The sequence below is a fragment of the Lathamus discolor genome, chromosome 19 (genome assembly GCF_037157495.1).
Source record: "Lathamus discolor isolate bLatDis1 chromosome 19, bLatDis1.hap1, whole genome shotgun sequence".
In the NCBI taxonomy this organism is placed as follows: Eukaryota; Metazoa; Chordata; class Aves; order Psittaciformes; family Psittacidae; genus Lathamus; species Lathamus discolor.
This window is the reverse complement of record NC_088902.1, coordinates 5,959,947-5,978,882: the sequence shown is the minus strand read 5'-3', so window position 1 is coordinate 5,978,882 and position 18,936 is coordinate 5,959,947. Positions and strand designations below refer to the sequence as shown.

General features: G+C 48.2%; 1 protein-coding gene across 7 annotated transcripts in view; it reads right to left on the bottom strand.

Moving 5' to 3' along the window:
- The window catches only part of ANKS1A (ankyrin repeat and sterile alpha motif domain containing 1A), a 119,888-nt gene that overhangs the window by 55,576 nt on the left and 45,376 nt on the right, over positions 1–18,936 (bottom strand). For all 7 annotated transcript variants that reach the window (XM_065698615.1, XM_065698616.1, XM_065698618.1 and 4 more), the window contains 2 exons: positions 17,445–17,562; positions 10,015–10,586 (listed from right to left, as the gene is read on the bottom strand). In XM_065698615.1, the coding sequence (XP_065554687.1) occupies positions 10,015–10,586; positions 17,445–17,562 (690 nt within the window). The remainder of the gene's footprint in view (positions 1–10,014; positions 10,587–17,444; positions 17,563–18,936) is intronic.

The window sequence follows — 18,936 nt, the reverse complement described above, 5'->3', positions numbered from 1 at the left end:
ACTTGAAATTTCTGCAATTCCAAGTAAGTGGCAAGGGTTAAGACTTCATTATTTCTAAGCTTCTACAGTGGAGGGATGGGGCAGATTTGGATTTAAATTATATAGATATATATAAAAACCCAGACAAGCTGCTTCTACGGCTTAAAAACCCCTCTAAGTACTACAAACACCCCAATGACAAAGCCACCAGCTTTATTACAGTCTAATGAGTTAGCTCTAAATAGCAGTGGAGAAACGGAAGGGTGCAATAGGTCAGTGCGTGATGCTGGGGAAGCTCAGAACAACTCCATTCCATACCAATACCACAGCCACAAACCCCAAACACAGCCAAGGTAAGATCAAGCATGAGCGGTACCGTTGCCTGAACAAGATGATCCCTCCTGCACACAAAGGCTGATTCTGAACCATCAACAGTGTGGCTGAAACTTCGTGTTGGACAGTTACAAGGTGCTCCAAGCTGTTTCCAACTGGTTTGTGGGTTTTCTAGTAAACAGCAACAAGTTATTTTGGGGTTGCTTGGAAAAACAAAGAAGAAAGCAGAGCTATTTAATTAAGATTGAGGATCTGCTTTTTTAATTGCTGACTTGTGAAATCATCTCAAGAGATGCAGGATGCGGTCCACAGGGGATGGAAGAGGTCAGCACAAGCCCATGACTCAAGCGGGAATTGCACAATGGTGCAGAACACCCAACACCCTGCAAAACAGAATCACAGAATGGTTTGGATTGGAAAGGACCTTAAGATCATCCCATTCCAACTCTCCAGCCAAGGACAGGAACACTTTCCTCTAAACCATGATGCCCAAGGCCTGTCCAACCTGGAATAGCAATGGACTGAATGGAAGAACAGCTTTAGTTAGGCTTTTTGTGCATCTCAAAACTAATACCACAAGACCCATCAATGGTAATAATGCCCTTTAGCTGATACTTTCCGTGGGGGTTGGAACTGAATGATCTTAAGGTCCTTTCAACCATAACCATTCGACGATGCTATGATTTTCCAGGCTTCTCAGTGCAGTGCTAATCACACTAGCCCAACTCCTCCTGCTTCTCATTTCACTTTTAAGAAACACACACTTGAAAAGACACCTCAGGCAGCCTTGCCAAAATGAAGTCCACTACACTGGACATGATGCTTCACATTTCTTAGCTGCATCTCTAAACCCTTGCTGCGCGCCCAGCGCATAGGGATGCATATTGAACTTGCTGCAGCTTCCAAGAACCTTGCACAATAACTGGGGTTTGACATGACAATAACAGAGGGGCAAAGCCAACAGAACTAGGGGCAGCTTTTCTAAAAGCCAACATGTCACAGGCTCAAAACACCACTTTGATTAGGATGCTAACAGGAAGAGGGCAAGCCAAGAAGATGCTGTGTGCAGACCTTCATCTGCAGACAGTAGAGCAGGTGCTGCTTCAACCAGCAGTAAGGTCCTGCCTGCTTCCCTGTTTACCCTGCTGATGCAAAGCATGAGTGACCTAAGGAACTATCCCCAGCAAAGTCTTTGGTTAACGATACCCAATATTACTAACTGGCTCAGGAGAGGCCTTTAACAGTCTGCCAGTACCTAAAGGGCTACAGGAAAGCGGGAGAGATTTCATGACAAAGGCCTGTAGGGACAGGCCAAGGGGAATGGCTTGAACCTGCCCGAGGGGAGACTGAGATGAGCTCTTAGGCAGAAGCTGTTCCCTGTGAGGGTGCTGAGGCGCTGGCACAGGGTGCCCAGAGAAGCTGTGGCTGCCCCATCCCTGGCAGTGCTCAAGGCCAGGTTGGACCCAGGGGCTTGGAGCAAGCTGCTCCAGTGGAAGGGGTCCCTGCCCATGGCAGGGGTTGGAACTCAATGAGCTTTAAGGTCCCTTCAACCCAAACCACGCTGGGATTCTATGACATTGCACCCCAAAGGTGGAAGCAAAGCTCCTCACACCCACCTGGGATGTGTCCTTTGGAGCAGAGGGGATGGCTGGATTGCAGCATCCCCTAGGACGCCTGAAAGGCAAATAAAGAGTGGGCAGGATCAGGGACAATACCTGCTGGCTCCTTAGTGCAAGTGCAGTCCTGGGAAATTTGGATCTGGGCCATGAACCTCATTTCTAGATTGGTGACAGCACATAAACCACTTCTGGTTTAGATTACGATGCTTCAGCTTGTGCTCTCAACATCACCATCCCAGAGAGCAGAAGCCTAATATTTCATCACTCAATATATTCTGTGTATACAAAAGATACCAGCCTGTGTTATGAGCTCAGTGTAACAAATACCAAAGGCCTGGAGAAAATAATGCTCAATTTATTAATTCCAATTTAAATTACAAAAGCAAGCCAGTTGTTTGGGGGTTATTTCAACACTTGAGCTCCCATGCTCCATCCTCCTCCAGCAGCACATGCTTTCCACATACATACCAGTGTTAGTGAGCCCTGTGTTGTATTTCTAGATGTTTTGCAACTGCTCATTACTGATCAGGGCACACACATTTTCTGGCTTAATATGGTCTCTGAGAAACTCATTTGGATCAGGCTCAGGGACTGTTGCTTCATAGCATTCTCCAGTCTATGTTTTTGTACAGATCTGAACACAAACCGAAAGGAAAGGAGCTTCGGGTACAAATCTGCATTTCCCAAGCAGCATGTGGTGGATCTGCAGTTTCAGAGCCCTCCAAATAGCAGGGCTCTTTTAACAAACACCTGGTAAGATTTGCTGTTAACATGACAGGAAAAGTGGCCACTGCACATTGCATCTGCTCACAGCAGTGAGATGGCTGGATGCTGGTTATTCTGAACTCACACTAAAAATAGGCACACCCCCCCCCCCCCAAGAATATTGAATCAATTCACTGTCTTCACAGCTGCATTTTCATGCTCTCACATCCTAACTCCCAAAGCCAAAATGCCAGGATCTTGGTGCAAAGGTTGCCTCCAGCCTGCAGGATGCAACAGGGCATGGGGAAGCCCACTTGGAGACTTGAGACAGAGCTACAGAAACCCTGTTTTAAAACTAAGTGCTGGAGGATGTAATGTAAAGTGGAAGAGAACCTAATGAAAGACTGGATTTAGTAAGGACACTGAGGCTGGACACCTCTGCTCCTGAAGAAGTGTCCCGGAAACCAACAATCACAAGATATTTACAGAACTAAAGTATCCATCAGAGCATCAATAATTTATATAGAAGAATCAGAAGCTTCTGATTTAGAAACACTAAAAAGTGAACAGAAACAGAGATGTGGACAGTTACATTATTCTAGCGCACTGGATGCACACAGATTAAGTTAGATCCACGTTCAGTTTCCAATTAGTGACCTACAAATATCAGAAGGGAGAAATCTCTGTGTATTGAGGGCATTTTCACAGATCCTTCTGAATGGGTGGATGGAGGCATCTGCCACACACAGGGGAACTGAGAAGCTGCAGTGGCTCATTGTATTTTGCAAACCTGCCTTAGGGAGAGCCACCCTGGATACCTCTTGTTCCAGACGGACTGATGGGATTCAGAGGGCTAACAAATATTCTTACAGTGTCTAAACCTTGGTGCTAAATACAGGAATAAAGTCTTTATCCAGACCAGAACACCAACCAATTTTACCTATAAAACCAGTCCATTTTCTTCATTTGGCATGGCTTAATTCACTATTGGGTTATGATTTTAACAAGCCATTTGCAGGAGAAACACAAAAGCTTTCACTTCAAAAAGTGGAGCAGGATGGAGGAAATCTCGGCACTGCAGGCAAAGGGAAAAGAGACATAAAAGATGATGTAAGAATTCCTGACCTTAGCGCAGGAAAAGCAAAAGGAAACATTGGGATATGGAGATAATAGAATAATCAGCCTAATAATTGATTCAGATCCTGATGGACACACTTGTTTAGAAGAGCAGAAACAGAACAAAAATACTGACCACATCACTGCCTTTCCCCTAAACAAAGCACAATTAGAAACCATTTCAAACAGGCAAAGGGACAACTGGAATGAGAGCTTAGAAACAAGGGGAAGCTTTAGGCAAGGGAAGCACACCAAGCCCACTCCACACTGAAAACAGGCTCTGCCTAGTCCCACCATCTAAACCCAGGGCAAGTGAGCTGTCAAACACCTGAACCAGACTCTGGTTCCTCCTTTTAGGAGGTAGAGGCTGCTGGCAAGCAAGGAAGGAGCCCTGTGACCCACAGGGCATGGTCCTTGGCCCATGCAAGTGTAAGCACACCGGGTCAAGCCAGAAATGAGATGTCCAGCCTGCATGCTGCAGGTGGGATGGATACAGAGAGGATGAACACGTTCTCTCTACTTGTTTTTCACCTAAACACCAGGATTTTAACCCACAGCTTAGGCCATATGGGAGCCATCACCAGGTAAGCTGCATGAGCTTCTCAGAACAAAACCCACTGAACTTCCCCAGGCACAAACCAGCAGCTCTCCCCCTGAATAACAAGGAGGATATTTGCATTTTCTTTCAAGGCAAGCTGGCAGCTCTGAATTTCAACTTTTAGGCGTCCTTTTTAGGCAGCAGCAGGTTTTACATCAAGAGCTTTTCCTGAAAGTTTCACATTTCAATGCAAATGTTCTTAATCCTCAGCTGTAAGCCTGTAATTGAGGCACTAGCTCCACTAGGTACTTAAGCACCCAAGCAGCCCAAGGTTAATGGAGCTCGAGTACTTTAAGGCATCCCACAGCAGCCACAGTCTCTAACAACTTGCTCCCCAGCTCTTCACAACCCTCAATGGAAGGTATGACACATGTGCCATTTACTCCTGGCATCCATCTTTATGTGACATTAAGAGCCCCCCAAAATGGGTCAGCATCAGGTAAAACAGCACATCCACTGTTACCACAAATGGGAAAGAATCCCTTCTGGGCATAGCGAAACATGGAGCACCACTGCAATCATTCATAGGAGATGATGGCTGTCCAGTGTCATAATGAGCTGCAGAATAGTCATTAATTCTTTAACTAATTCACTTGGGGGGGGGGGGGGGGGGGGATGCAACAGTGCCAGACTCTGCTTCTCATCTTATCCTAAAAGAGCTAAAGACAGAACACAAAGCAACTACCTCGTTCTGTGACAGTGATGCTGGAACATCCGAGCCCTAACATTCCTTACAAATTCACCACCAGAGCCCACTCACTTGAGAGCAAAGTTAGAAGTGGAGGATTAAGGGATGTCAGGAGCCAGATCTGAGGCTAATTCTCAGTAGCCTGCCTCATTCCTTGCCCCTAAACACTGCACAGATCATTTTTCTTAACCAACACCTATGACCCAGAAGAGCAGGAAACTCGACCAGCACCGTGCCTCACCTCCAGACCTCTGCTCTGAGCATGGATACTGATACGGGCTGGTGACATCAGGCTGCACAGGTGCATCTCCTGGATCAGGTCATTATCAAGAACAACCTCACTGCAATCCTCAAAACACCCCAAAGGAAAGCAGCCTGCCCTGGTGCAGGGTGTCATGGCTGCATAGGCAGGAGCAGAAAGGAATAACAGAGATAAATCACAGGAGCTGCAGCACATCAGAAACCTCTATTATAAACCACTAAACCCGAGTTCCTGAAGCCAAGATACTGCCTAACGCCTCTGCATTTTGCCAAAGCCAAACGTCTCCCCTCTTCTTCCTCCTCTACAAAGCCCATTTTTCTGCTATTTGCATTTAGGGGGTTTCATTTCATCACCCCACTTAGTGCTGCAAGAATCATCAAATCATAAAATCAGCTGGGTTGGAAAAGCCCTTTCAGCTCATCCAGTCCAACCCTCACCCCAGCACTGCCAGGGCCACCCCTAACCCATGGCACTGAGGCCTCGTCTCCACGCTGTGTGAACACTTGCAGGGCCGGTGCCTGCAGCCCTGCCCTGGGCAGCCTGTTCCAATGCCTGAGCACCCTCTGGGGCAGGAATTGTTCCTCAGCTCCATCTAAACCTGCCCTGGGGCAGCTTGAGGCCATTTCCTCTTATCCCATCCCTTGTTCCTTGGGAGCAGAGCCCAGCCCCTCCTGGCTCCATCCTCCTGTCAGGCACTTGTAGGGAGCCATCAGGTCCCCCCTGAGCCTTCTCTTCTTCAGACTGAACCCCCCAGGTCCCCCAGCCATTCCCTATCACACTTGGGCTCCAGGCTCTGCACCAGCTCCGCTGCCCTTCTCTAGCCCTGCTCCAGCCCCTCAATGTCTCTCTTGTAGTGAGGGGCCCAGAGCTGAACACAGGATTCGAGATGCGGCCTCACCAGTGCCCAGCAGCAATGCTGTGTGGGACACCGCTCCCCAAAGCCTGCACATGGCTTTTATCAACCTGGCAGCATTTAAGGGACAGGAAATGTTTGCCACAGCTTCTTCACAGTTTTTACAGGACTATCTGACACCCTCCTCAAGCCCAGGCACTGTCCCTCTGCTGCTTCTCCCAGGAGATGACATCTCCACTGATTACTCTCACTGTCAGGAAGCTGCTTATCCAACAGAGCTGTGGTAGCTCAGTGAGTGACTGTGATAAAGTTCTACTTCACCTTGGTCTGTCCCTCTCCTTTGGCACAAACGGATCTATCAAATGGATATAAGAAGCTAGAAAAAACCCAACACAATAGAAGCTGGGGCAGGAGAAGGAGCCATTCAACACCTAGACCCGGCTGAGGATGGTGAGACAGCATAGGCTCAGAATAAAGCAGAGCTCTTACACATCCCTTAGTCTTTGTTTAACAGCATACTATTCATATCAGACGTGTATGCTGCCTTGCATCCAGAGAGACCCGGAACAGCCTATCATGAGAGAAATCAGGTCAGCTCCTCATGGATCACACCCTGGTGGAAGAATTTGCGGAGCAAACACCAAGGGACTCCAGTACCACTATGGAGCACATGAGGTTCGCCTGCCTGTAACAGGGCTTGTCCATGAACCTGGGCAGATGTGCAGGGCTGCAGCTGCTCTATGAAGGAGGAAGGCAGAGCAGAGGTGAGTTAACCCACCACAGGAGGCGGCTGGCAGCCAAGCCAGGCACCAAACCCCCCCTTCCTCCTTCAGGGGCACACAGTTCCTCCTCCTATACAAACCCCACAGTGAGCAGCCATTGCCCCGCACTCATCTCCCATCTGCTAAGTGTATATGATGAAAACCCGATCTATTTAACCCTCAGCCAGGTTTGGAAGGATTCAAGTATTTATGCTGAGTAGGAGCTCTCCCCTCTCACACACTTCCCCTGCCCCACCTTGCTTCCCACTCAAAGAATTAAGCATTTCCCGTCCTCACCCCTCTCCCTGGGCAATACATTGCTGTTTGCTTTCCTAGTTCCTCTGGCTTACAAAGAGTTCCCATGGGACAGCAGCTGAGGGGGCACCACACACATCCCTGCTCCCATGAAGGAGCTGGTGGGTCAGGAGGCAGACGGGACAAGCTCAACAGGCTCCTCTGCAGCACGGAGCACAAAGCGGCGCTGTCAGCATCTGTTATTTAGGCCGGGTCCGTGTAGCAGGGGAGTTGCAACTGGGAACAGGGATGAGCTTTGCCAAGTGAATCATTTCTTCCCCATCCCACCCTTTTGGCAAAGCCAGCACCACCTTCCACTTCCAACAAAGGGCATTGGCAGTGCTCGGCTGGGGAAGGGACATGACCCTTTGCTTCCAAGCAGCAGATATTCCTGCTGTCCCTGGTCACCCACAGCCCAGAGAGATGCTGGCTGGATCCCATGGATCCTATCTGCCCAGACATAAACAGGTCCCTCCCCACATCCCCAGGGCCCCACTGACACACCTACTGCTGGGAAAGCCAGTGGGCAACACCCATAGCTTGTCTGCTGCAGCTGTGCCTTGCATGGAGCTGCACATGGATCATTTTCCTCTCCAGTTGCCTGCATAAAGACTATGAAAATTAACAGAATAATGCCCATAAATCTGCCATTGCTCCCCTCAACACACAGGAAGAGCCACCCCAGTTAGCAACGATTTGGCTCAACAAGGTTTTATATCAGCCTGGTAACTTCAGAGGCTGCAATCCTAATTCTGAGCAGCTGCATTATCCCATTCAGGGAATTAATGAAACCTCCAAGCACAGCACTAACTGATGCTTAAATCTCACTGCTGCCATTATGACCACACATACAAATCACCGCAAAGAAACCCCAAACACTCCCCAAAGGAGTATCTTTACTGTTTCTTAACCATCATAAAAGGCTTATTTTACAAAAGTATTTACCATACAAACTCCTATCAGCAGCTCCATTTTATGCTGCTTCTATAGAAGATTGATCTGTGAACCATGCCACTCCTGCTGACAGCAGAGTGCAACCAGGAGTCAGAAGACCCAAAATGCCTCTATAGTCTGTAGAAGACAAAGAGCACATCAAGGTAAAGGCAGAGAATCACCAGCTGATGGCTTGTCCCCTTCCTTATGACAGTATTTCACTTTCCATACTGTTTTTCAGTGGGAACAAAACCATCCTGCAAGAAGAGGCTATTGTCATCTCACAGATGGGGGAACTGAGGCAGGGAGGAGAAACCTTTGTCCAAGCTCGTTCTGGCTGGTCCATGACAGGCGAATCAGTACTTTAGCCAAAGGATGCTGCTCCCCGATTAAAGCAGTTCCACAGATTGTTTAAATTGCACCAGAAAGCAGGAAGACAAAGAAAACCATCAGGTTTTTGTACATAGAGTACAAATCTAAGGTAGACCTGCCCCGCTGCAGCCACATGAGAATGTTTCACATTCTTTCTCTGCTTTCCTCACCTCAACAGAATGGGAAGGAAAAGCAGGTTTTCCTCCTGTGGCTTGTTAGGCTGACACTGGGTGGAAATGATGCTCTTTGTTTACAAGCAGGGAAGCAGATCTGGGGGTTGTTCCTCTGAGCAGAGGAAGCACAGGCACACTAACACTTGACCTCTGCTACTACTGGAGTCATGCAGCACTGCAAAGCCAAAGGCTTCTTCCCTTTCAATATCCGCTGTAAACAGTTTAGTTCAGCATGAAAAGCACAGTGAGAATTACCCCATCCTTTCAACTCCGGCGTCTGCTACAGGTTCCCTCACTAACATCATGCTCCTACTGACCCGGGTGATTAACAGCAAAGTCTCTACAACCAAAACAGCTACAGAGGAAAATAGAGCTATCTGGCCACTGAAACACTGTAGTGAGTGAGAGTATGAACTGAAGTATAGCCAGGTGCCAAGGAGGGATTCCCACTTTGCTATTAGCACCTTTGAATACCTCCCTCTTCCACAAAAGATGATTTTATCTCTACCAGAGAGGCAGCTGAGCATCACTCAGCACACAGAGGACAGGTGAGCAGGGGCACAACCAGCCCATGCCCAGCACACACAGCTCCACACCCCCAGCACCACGCCAGGGGGGTATTTCCTCTCAGTGTACAAAGAGTGGTTCATGTGAGCTTATCTCCTGTGCAGTGCTGCTGCTCCACCAGCAGAGAATCATCTCCAAAGAATGTTTCAGTAATGCTGCGGTGCTGAATTTCAGAGGGACACTTAATCTCGCCCGAGTGCTTCACTACAGCCAACTTTCTGAGCATGAAATATTTAACTATCCATAGGCTTCCTGTGCTATAATAAAGTGACTGCTAACAAGCCTCTGAAATCAGTATGTGAAGAGGAAAGTGGGAGAAAGTAAATACATGAAACAAAGTCTAATTACTCTCTTCCTTCCATCCCCTGAACAGAGGACACTGCTCACCCCTCCAGCAGCAGGGACCCAGAGCCAGAACATCTCCCCTCTGGATGCTGGGCGAGTGCATAGGGAAGAATTGGAAAGAGGAGGTCAACACAGATTTGGGAGGAGCATCGTTATCAACTCTCCCTCATTCTGGGGATGTAAAGCCACATCTGGCTTGCCAAAAAGAAATCACACCCTGAATTTGAGAAACTTTGTAAAGCCCCTCACTTCCTCAGTTCCGCTTCTCCCCCACTGCAGCTAACTGCCTCTTAATACAATGTGAGAGTTAGTACAAGTAATGAGAACCACCCAGAACCCCACCTGTGTGGTATGGAGGAGCTCGTGCTGTACACATTCATCCTGGCACAGAAGCTCTTAAGCAAGGTCAGCCTTACCTCATCCCACTCGGAAGCAAAGGACGGGGACTTCTCCAGCCTTTTCTTCCCAGTGCTGCAGTTGGAGAGCGATTCGCTCCGGCTCCCCATGGCATCGTCCTCTGTCGGAGAGCAGGTCAGAAGATCAGAGTCTGATTTCGACAAGCTGCGGCTGAGTTTGAGCTCAGCTTTGGGTTTGCTGCCTGGGTGGGCTCTGCCCACAGCTCTGTCCCCCTCTTCCTCAGCACCGCCGGGGTGCTGGGGCACGTGGGGCGTGACTACAGCTCCAGGATCCGCCCGGTTGACGTGCGTGTGCTGCACGGTCGCGTAGACCACTTTCTGGGTTTGGTCTGGAGAGCTGGTCCGTACCGAGCCACAGGCAGGTAAGGCAGCATCCTCCAGCTGCATAGCACGTGCCTGGCTTGTAGCTTCCGTGCCTCCTTTCTCCACGGAGGAAACGAGCCTGAAAGGGTCCTCACTTATCTCACAGATTGGGGAAGAACCGTGAAGCAACCCTGAAAACTGCTCCGGAACCTGGATGTCCTGACCGTCAGCAGAGTCCTGGCTGCGGCTGCCACTGCTCCTCCTGTGGTCTTCAAGGAGATGAAAACAGGGCAGGGGGGAGGAAATTAAAAACATGGAAGAAGCAGCAAAATTCCATCTCTCCCCCCTGCCTTCCCTCAGCAAGGGAGGCAGAGATAAAGAGAGAACAGTTCCGTATTGTTCCGCGTGCTCAACTTGTACCCAAAGTCATGGCATTTATGAAATTCCAAACACTGGCCTGATTTATGCAATCTGGCAGCTCTCCTTGTTGTTTTATTCCTGTTAACACTAACTATCAGGCCTTGCTATATAAGGCTAAGAGAAGTGCTAACTATATCCTGCAGAGAGAGCAAGTGAGGTAGGAGAAGCAGAGTCGGAGGCTCCTGGAACATCTGATAGATTTCCATAAAGGCCAAAGTGTTATTTAGAGCAGCGCTCCCTGCTCTTGGCACGAGCTGCAGGGTGGGGAAGCTTCTGGACTGTAATCAACCTGCCAGTTCCAAAATCCAGCCCCCAAAAACAACCGCTGCTTTCCTCCCTAGTGGTTTCTGAGTTTAACCTCTCCTCCCTACTCAGGGGAGAGAAATAAACATTTGAGGCAATAAAAAGACTTGTTCAAGAAGCCTCTCTCTTGCAAGGGAAGCACTGAACACAGAGCGGTCTCATCTGCTAAGGCAGCGGAGCACCGGCTGTCCCAGAAACACAGCACTGTTACACCAACATCTTTAATATCAGCTACCACGCTCCTGCATCAATCATGAATAATTCACTGATCCCTACTGCCAAGTGTGTACACAGATACGCACGCACTCACCCTGGTCACAGTTGAACGTGCACGTGAACTGTAAAAGCAAGACTGTAAAGCTAAGAGCATAACTTTAGTTCACCAAGGATTCCTATATGCACCCATAAGTATTTGTAAGTTTTAACCACTTTCATTTAGTGCTGAAGAAACACCCTTCATTCTGAAGACTAAAAAAAGAACAATAAAGAAAGGCAGCCCCATAGCATGGCTCTGAAATGCAGGGAGGATGTTCAGACCCCGATAACATGGCTCAAACACAGGGAGGATGTTTAGATGTGAAGAGGAAATTGCTTGCTTTGCAAGACAGCAGCTCTCGGAAGCCGAGGCAAAGGAATCCTCATTTCAGTGAGGCAAAATACAGTAATGAATTCTACTTATCTTTAACTAAAAGCAGCCTATTAGCAACACGAGGGAGATCAACTCCTTCCCCAGAAGCACCCCTCCCAGCACCAAGCTTGACCAGGTCATTTTCACACACTAACACCCATCTGGTTTTCTGTCCTAATACCAGGAATGAGGTAGGAAAAATTAGTCACTGGTCTTTGCAAGCCACCTCGGATGGGCCGTACTGTGCCCCCGTGTGCTGAGCAGAGCTGGTCCCTCTCACAGGCATGTGTTTACTCCACAAGATGCTCAAAGCACTTTGCTCAGTTGGCAGCTGAGTCAGGAGCAGCAGAAGCCCGAGCGGAGGTTGACTGCCCGGGCAGTGCGCCGCAGACCACGCTTCCCACTGGGATCAAGTGATGCGGGGCCTTATTGCAGTCTGGATCCTATGAGTTAAAGATTCCAGGACAATGAAGTAGTTGTTGATGATCCTGCACGGGCACATAAACCACAAGTTGTGCAGCTGAAGTTGCCAAGGGGGAGGCACATTCCCTGCAGGCAGGTGGCGTCACCAGCACCATTCCCAACACCGGGGAGTGCCAACAGCAGCACCCCGTCAGGAGATCAAAAGACCAGACTATGTTTAGTTATTTTGCATAAAGTTATGAAGCTCTAATGCTGGAGAGAAACCTAAGAGGAGATGAGACATGCTGCATTCGCAGGACAGACTGGTCTGAATAAGATAAAGCTACCGACCTGGGAAGAGGAACACAGCACTGAAGGGACAATCACAGTGACCTAATGAGGAGGGAAAATGTCCTGCAAAATCAACAGTCTTTCTTCTCAGACTCTTTCCTTCCCTGGGAATCATTTCTTCCATGCCCCAGCTTAACCTTTACTGACATTTCTGCTGAAGGCAGGCAGGCAGCTGCTGAAAGTTTGTGCCACGTGCTGGAACACTTGAGTCCAGCCAGAACAAAATGCTCCAAATCCAGCTCCAGAGCCTCACAAAAGGACTCCTGTTGAACAGAAATCACAGCCACCATTCATCCTCGAGCCCATGAAGGACTTGAAACACAAGGAAGCTGCCAGGGAAGGAAGGGATGAAGCAAGAGCAACAGCACTTGCTCAGAAGATGTGAGGAACATCAGGAAGGAGGTGTTCAGAGCCTGCCCTGAAAGCTGCAGACAGAACTCATATAGGAACAGAACTCATATAGGAACAGTCATATAGGAACAAGATGACTGTTCGGTGCACGTGGCAGGAACCCTGAGGGTTAACCAGGCCTTAGCCCTTGGGGTTTCAAGTAAAGGGGCCTCAGGATGAGCCAGAACAACCACTGGCCACGTCAGGAAGATAGCTCTTTTCAGGATAGGTTACTGACATGATGTAGCTGATGTGCTGATCACTTTCCTCGTGGCACAAAGATGAAAACAGCAGTCATTTTTCAAGGGTGTAGAGAATTTGGAGAAGGGAAAAATAATATTCAGGTGCTAGAAAAGCAGAGAGCCCCCAGTTCCATCCATCTGCTGCACCCTGAGGGATGGGAAAGCACCCTCCTACAGCTACACTTTTAAACTGAGAAAGGCAGACGTCCTTAATACAGGGACTTCTGTCCGGCTCCCTTAGCTGATCTTACACCCAAACACAGACATCTGACTGCTCCTGACTTCTTCAGCCAACACCTGCTGCAGGTTTCACCAACAGGAGAGGCTGCTTCCAGCACCCAACAGGAACAGGAGCCCCTTTCTGGGTACAGCCTGTCAGCTTCCCAGGCAGGGTTCAGTTACGAGCTTCCCTGCCAGCAGCCTGATGATCCCAGATACGAAGCACTTCCCTAAACTCCTAACACTGGGCTGCAACTGCCCTGCCTCTATTGAATTTCTTTCTCTGTATATCATCAGCAGGATTTGTTTCGTGTCCCTGGATTAGGAGAATGAAGCTGTTATTGCAGCTGCTTTTTGCTTAAGCTCCCCAAGCTTAGACCTAGCAAGGGCATACCCTAGCTTCTAACTTTGATACAGGAAAGGCTCCCTCTGCTACATCATGTCAGAATTTGTCAAGTGAGGAGCATGCAAATCTATCTCCTGTGGCACAGAAAGCCAGCAAGGAGGAAAGTGGCCTTTAGAGTGCACTTCAGAAGTGCAAAAATAACCTTCAGCTGCAGTAAAACTGAACCAACGGCTCATTTACAGTGAAGCACTGCATGTGACATCCAGACCTGGACAGTGTGCTCCTGGATTAGTCTCGCCAAGCTCAGTCACGCTGGGTAGTTTATTCTCCAAAAGCTACCTGAACTTCTGTACTCCCTCCTCTATTCCCCTTTTAAGGAATGAGGGGAATAAGGAAGGGCAATAAAATTTAAGGAAGGGCAATAAAAGACTGCCCCAGTTGCTTAATATGTTTCTGGAGAGAAGCTTCTAAATACATCATGGCAACAGAAATGAGGGCTTGGACCTCTGAGACATAGAAAGGGATCTGTCCTCCAGCCATGATGAAACCAAGAGAAGGCATGTAGGCTCTGGTTCTACACTATCATTCACTTCATGGTAAACCAAGGGGTTTCTATCCCTTCCAACCTTTCTTTGTGATACCCATGTGTCCCCAAGGATTCCCTACAGTGAATATGCATCCCGCTGTTCCTGTGGTCATAATCTGGCTCTGTGGAGAGACAGTTCCTTTAAACCTCTCTGCAGCATGCTTTGGTTTTTATCACTGCCTCATTTCAGACCCTGGTTTGGAGCTCAGTCATACATCTGGTTGAACCAGTATAACCACGAAGAAAAACCCCGGCAAGAGAAAGGGCAAAGTAGGCACTTCCTGCTGAGCCTCCTATGGAAGCAGCACAGCAGAACCTCAACAAATACCAGGTTTTAAAACTATCAGAAGGAGCCAACTGAGTCCTACCTGCAGCTGGTTACTGAGGACAGCCCTTGTGGGTGACTCTCCTGAGAAGCAAGACAGACATCGAAACTCAGCAGTGTTTTCTGCAGGCATCCTCCATCTGAACGCAGGAGCTGAACAGCCGCCTCCTGGTCAGTCCACACACAGTTCACCACCCTTGGCCTAGTTACAAGTCCTGAACACCCTGACTTCATGCATGTGATTGCACGTAGTTTCCTTACCAAAGGGGATGGGAAAGCATTTGGCTACAACCACTTCTGATACTCTGCCTAAAACATGAGGCCAACTTTGCCCAGTGCTCCAGCATGTGACAACAAACTGCTGCAAGGGACACAAAGGGCAACCAAAGCCAGGCAGATAATACCACATTCATCTCCTCACTGCATACAAGACAACTCGCAGCCAGAGAAACAAAGACAGCTATCCCGTATGAAAGGCACCATTAAACCCAGCATGCCTGAAATTCAGCCTTTCAGCTGCCCTCAAAAGCCCTTCTCAATCCCCCACAGGAATCAGAGTCCTCCTCTTCTGACCAAAGGCTCCTCCAGAACGCATCAAGTAACATCTAGAAGCCCAGTCTCTCAGATCAAGAGCCAAGAAACAATTTAAGGCCATGTTCAGCCTGTTCCTTTTCTTGGGATTGAGCTGCTGCCTTTGATGCTCCAGGACCCTTCTGATCCAGAGGTGGGAAAATTCTCTAACACCCCAAGTAAGGCCTTAGTACCTCCTTCAGCCCTTGTTTAACTTCTTGCCAAAATGATTCTGCTACTCCCTAAATGCATCTTCTCCCCTAATCCTATCAGTATATACCTCACATTTCATACTTGCTACATCTACTTCCACATGTCCTCCTGGCATCTGACCCCAAGTACTGCAAAAGCAGGAAACATTTGCTTTTGTTCCCAGCATAGTAAAGCAGATTTCAAAGCTGATCCACCCTCCCAGAGCAGTTAGGAAACGCCTGTGCAGAAAGAAGCAACCTGTAAGGCTGGGACAGAAAGAAGGGGTGAACACCACACACCAGAAAAGTAGTCAGTGTCTCTTTTCGTATTAGGGTTGAGAAGCCTGAAGTCCACAAGCAGAGGTGGAAGATGACATGGGGCCCTGTCAAAGCTCAGCAGCTCCTGCAGTACAAGAAAAGCTGCCAGCTGGGGACACGGTCACACATATGCACAGGGATCACTCTGGGATGTCATGGAAAACAGCTGGTACCCTCTGGAGAAGGGGGACAACCAATCATGTCTCTTTCTCCAGGTCCACCATGAAGAGCAACAGGAGATGGCCCAGACAAGCTGAAATGCAAGGGATGAGAAATCTGCTGCCTGGGCCCCTTCTCCCAAGCAGCAGCTCTTCACCTCCACCAGATCCATGGCTCCACCGCATCAGTTCGTGCTAACTGCATTTATGAGAGCAGACAAGTCCTAGAAGATGAGAAAACTCAACTGCATTATTGGATTTCTCCCACTATAACAGTGAGAAGGGCTCTAGGTTTGCTACAAACGCATTAACACTGCCCATAGACCAAACCCTAGCTGTTCATTATAAGACTTTGCTCTAGATCCTTAACAGGCTAAAGATGCTTCCTGTAAGCTCTCCATAAAATGAGGCTTAGGTGCCTGCAGTACTAATGTCTTCATGTGTTCAGGGAAAGAGATTTGCATCAAGGACAAGCAGATGCATTACTTTGAGGTTTTATTTTAATCTGACACACAATTATGACACACCTTCACTCATATTCATGAAGCCTGGACACAGTAGCCAGAGAAAGGAGCAAAGCAGTCAGGAATAGATTACACTTGAATAACCAGCAATAGCTGCACACTGAAAAGATAGCCTGAAAGCTTCTGGCTCAATGGCTGTCACCCAAGGACTATTCCTGGCTGAGACCACAAAGCACCAACTTTGCTTGCTAACTTTGCCTCCGGCAGCAAGTGGCTCTGGCAAGTGCTGGTGGGAAAACAATGACCTCTTCTGCCACCCTATCCAAGCCTGGAGTACAGCAGGACTCAGGGAATGGAAGCTATCATGCTGCAGGACGGGAGGAAAAAAAGCTGCAGGTCTTACAGAGCAGTCAATGAGGCATCACATCAAGTCATTATCCTCTGTTCATCCTCAGTGAGATGGTTTCCAGGTTTACAGTCCAAATTAAATCCTTCAAAATTCCTGCTCAGGACTTCTGAATAAAGCAAGAGATGTTTTTTCCTTTAATCTTTTGTTGTTGTTGAAGGAAAGCCAAAAAGCCCAGCACCAGCCAAGCACAAGAGACAAGGTGTCCCCAGATCCTTTGCATAGCACAGAAGTCCCTCTGGGAGAAGGGAGACTAGTTTGATGCTTAACCTGGCTATGTAGCGGATTTTCAGTCAGTTCTAGAAAGGGGCTTGCTCAACACATTTGTTTTCCTCCTTTGCTAGTTACATCTCAAATTAGCTTTAATACACAGGGGGATGTTGATTTTAAGACCAGGATAGCAGGGCAAATCATCTGCTGGTATAAACACGTGAAGCCCGCAGGGCTTCAAGTTCAGCTGGCTGGAGAATACAGCTCATATGAATGCTTGTATCAGCTCATCTCTCCCACCCCTCTGCATTCACTTGACTCTGCCCAGGATTTGCTTATTTTCCAAGTTAACAGAAGAACTCTTTGCAATCTCTTAGTTGTCAGAATAGAGCTGCCCTTCCTCTGTGTACATTTTGTACAGGAACATTTAGATCTCTCCTTTCTAAAAGTGAAGATTACCAGGAAACAAAACAATTGCAATGCTGACCCAGCCACGCCACCCAACAAAGAATTTAACTGTTCCAGTTACTCTCTGCCCTCTATGTTTTCCTTTAAATGCATCTAAGCAAACAGCTGTGCTCTAGGGGTGGGCACTTACCTTTCGTTTTCCTATCCACTGCAATGGGCTTCTTAGTTTCTGCTGTAAGCAGCAGCTCGTAAGGGTGTTCTTCTTCTTCAGCTCCACTTCCCCTGCTCTTTCCTCGTGCACCAGAGGCCTAATGAAAAACAGTATAATGCAGAGCTCCACAAAGCAGTGCTATTTATCCCAGCAATAAAGCACAAGGCCTCTTTATGCCATGGTTTAAGCAAGGAATTGGCAGATGCAACACCTTCGCTGCACAGTGGGATCCAAAATGTAATACTCCTTTTTTTTTTTTACCCCCTCAAAAAGCCACCCAAACCCCCTTTATTTTATAGCATTTAAGAGTGCTGACAGCTTTCTATCACTGACAGATTCACTGTGCCAGGTCTGCAGCCTGGAGATGGAAAAAGAGCCGAGGCCATTATTCCTGTTCATCAGATTTACTGTTGCTATTATAATTTGCATCGTCATTCACTATTTAGTTGCTGCTCTACTGGGACATGGCTAAAGAAAATAAAAAGCCCAAATCCCTTCCTCCTTCTCAGAAGTCTCAGCTCTAGCATTCCTAACCTCAGGATGCACAGTGGATTTAGGACTAAAGAGCCTCAGGCAACACTGTATAAACCCAGTGTAACCTCAGGATGTGCAGCAGTGATTGTGCTCAATTTAATCCCAAAAAGTCTCTGATTAGCAGTTGTTTGTAATACTGCGAGACCCTCCAGCAAGCTGCTCTGGAAAGCCATCATCCATGTGCACGGTCTTGAAGCAAGATCCAAATGTGTCTTGCCACAGACACACACTTTGGTCTACCTCAATGCCAATGGTTTGACATCCTTACAGAGCCACATGTGCCATCCCAGTGCTAACTGGACTAAACTGGGCTGCAGGGCACCCTGCCTGCATGGTCAGCTGCCTTCCAGCACCATCTCCTGGCCAGACCCTGGCGAGCTGATGCAACCCTGTCTCAGGAGCCATGTGTGCCTACAGTCAAGGGTGGTGGAGCCAAACCAAAGCCTGAAAACAAGTGATCCTGACCTGCTGCAAAACAGGGAAGAACAGGTCTGAACAAGACATCCCCCCAAAGAGGGCTCTTGTACTTCTCTGGAACTGCCACTGTCTAGACAGCAGACTAAGCACCACCTCCAATTTCCTCCCCAAAGTGAAAGCATCCAAGTTGCTTCAAGGGCAAATAGGTACCTACCTGACAGCAATCTAGCCAGGACCTCTGGAAGCTTAGGCAGTCTTGGAGAGGCACCAGGAGCCAGCAGCACAGACAGGATTCCAACATCCGTGCACTGTTCCTGCAAAGCCCAGCTGGCTTTTAAATCAACTTTCTCAATGGGAGGAAATGGGCCGTGTCCGGCAAAGAAAGTCTTTGTTTTACCTGCTTGGAGTGGGAGCTGTCAGGCAGAGCTGCTCCTTTTGAGGTGAAGGTGTTCATCATGAGCAAATTAAGGAACAAAAGCTCTGACCAGATGGTGGCACAAAACCATCAGACTTTAACAGT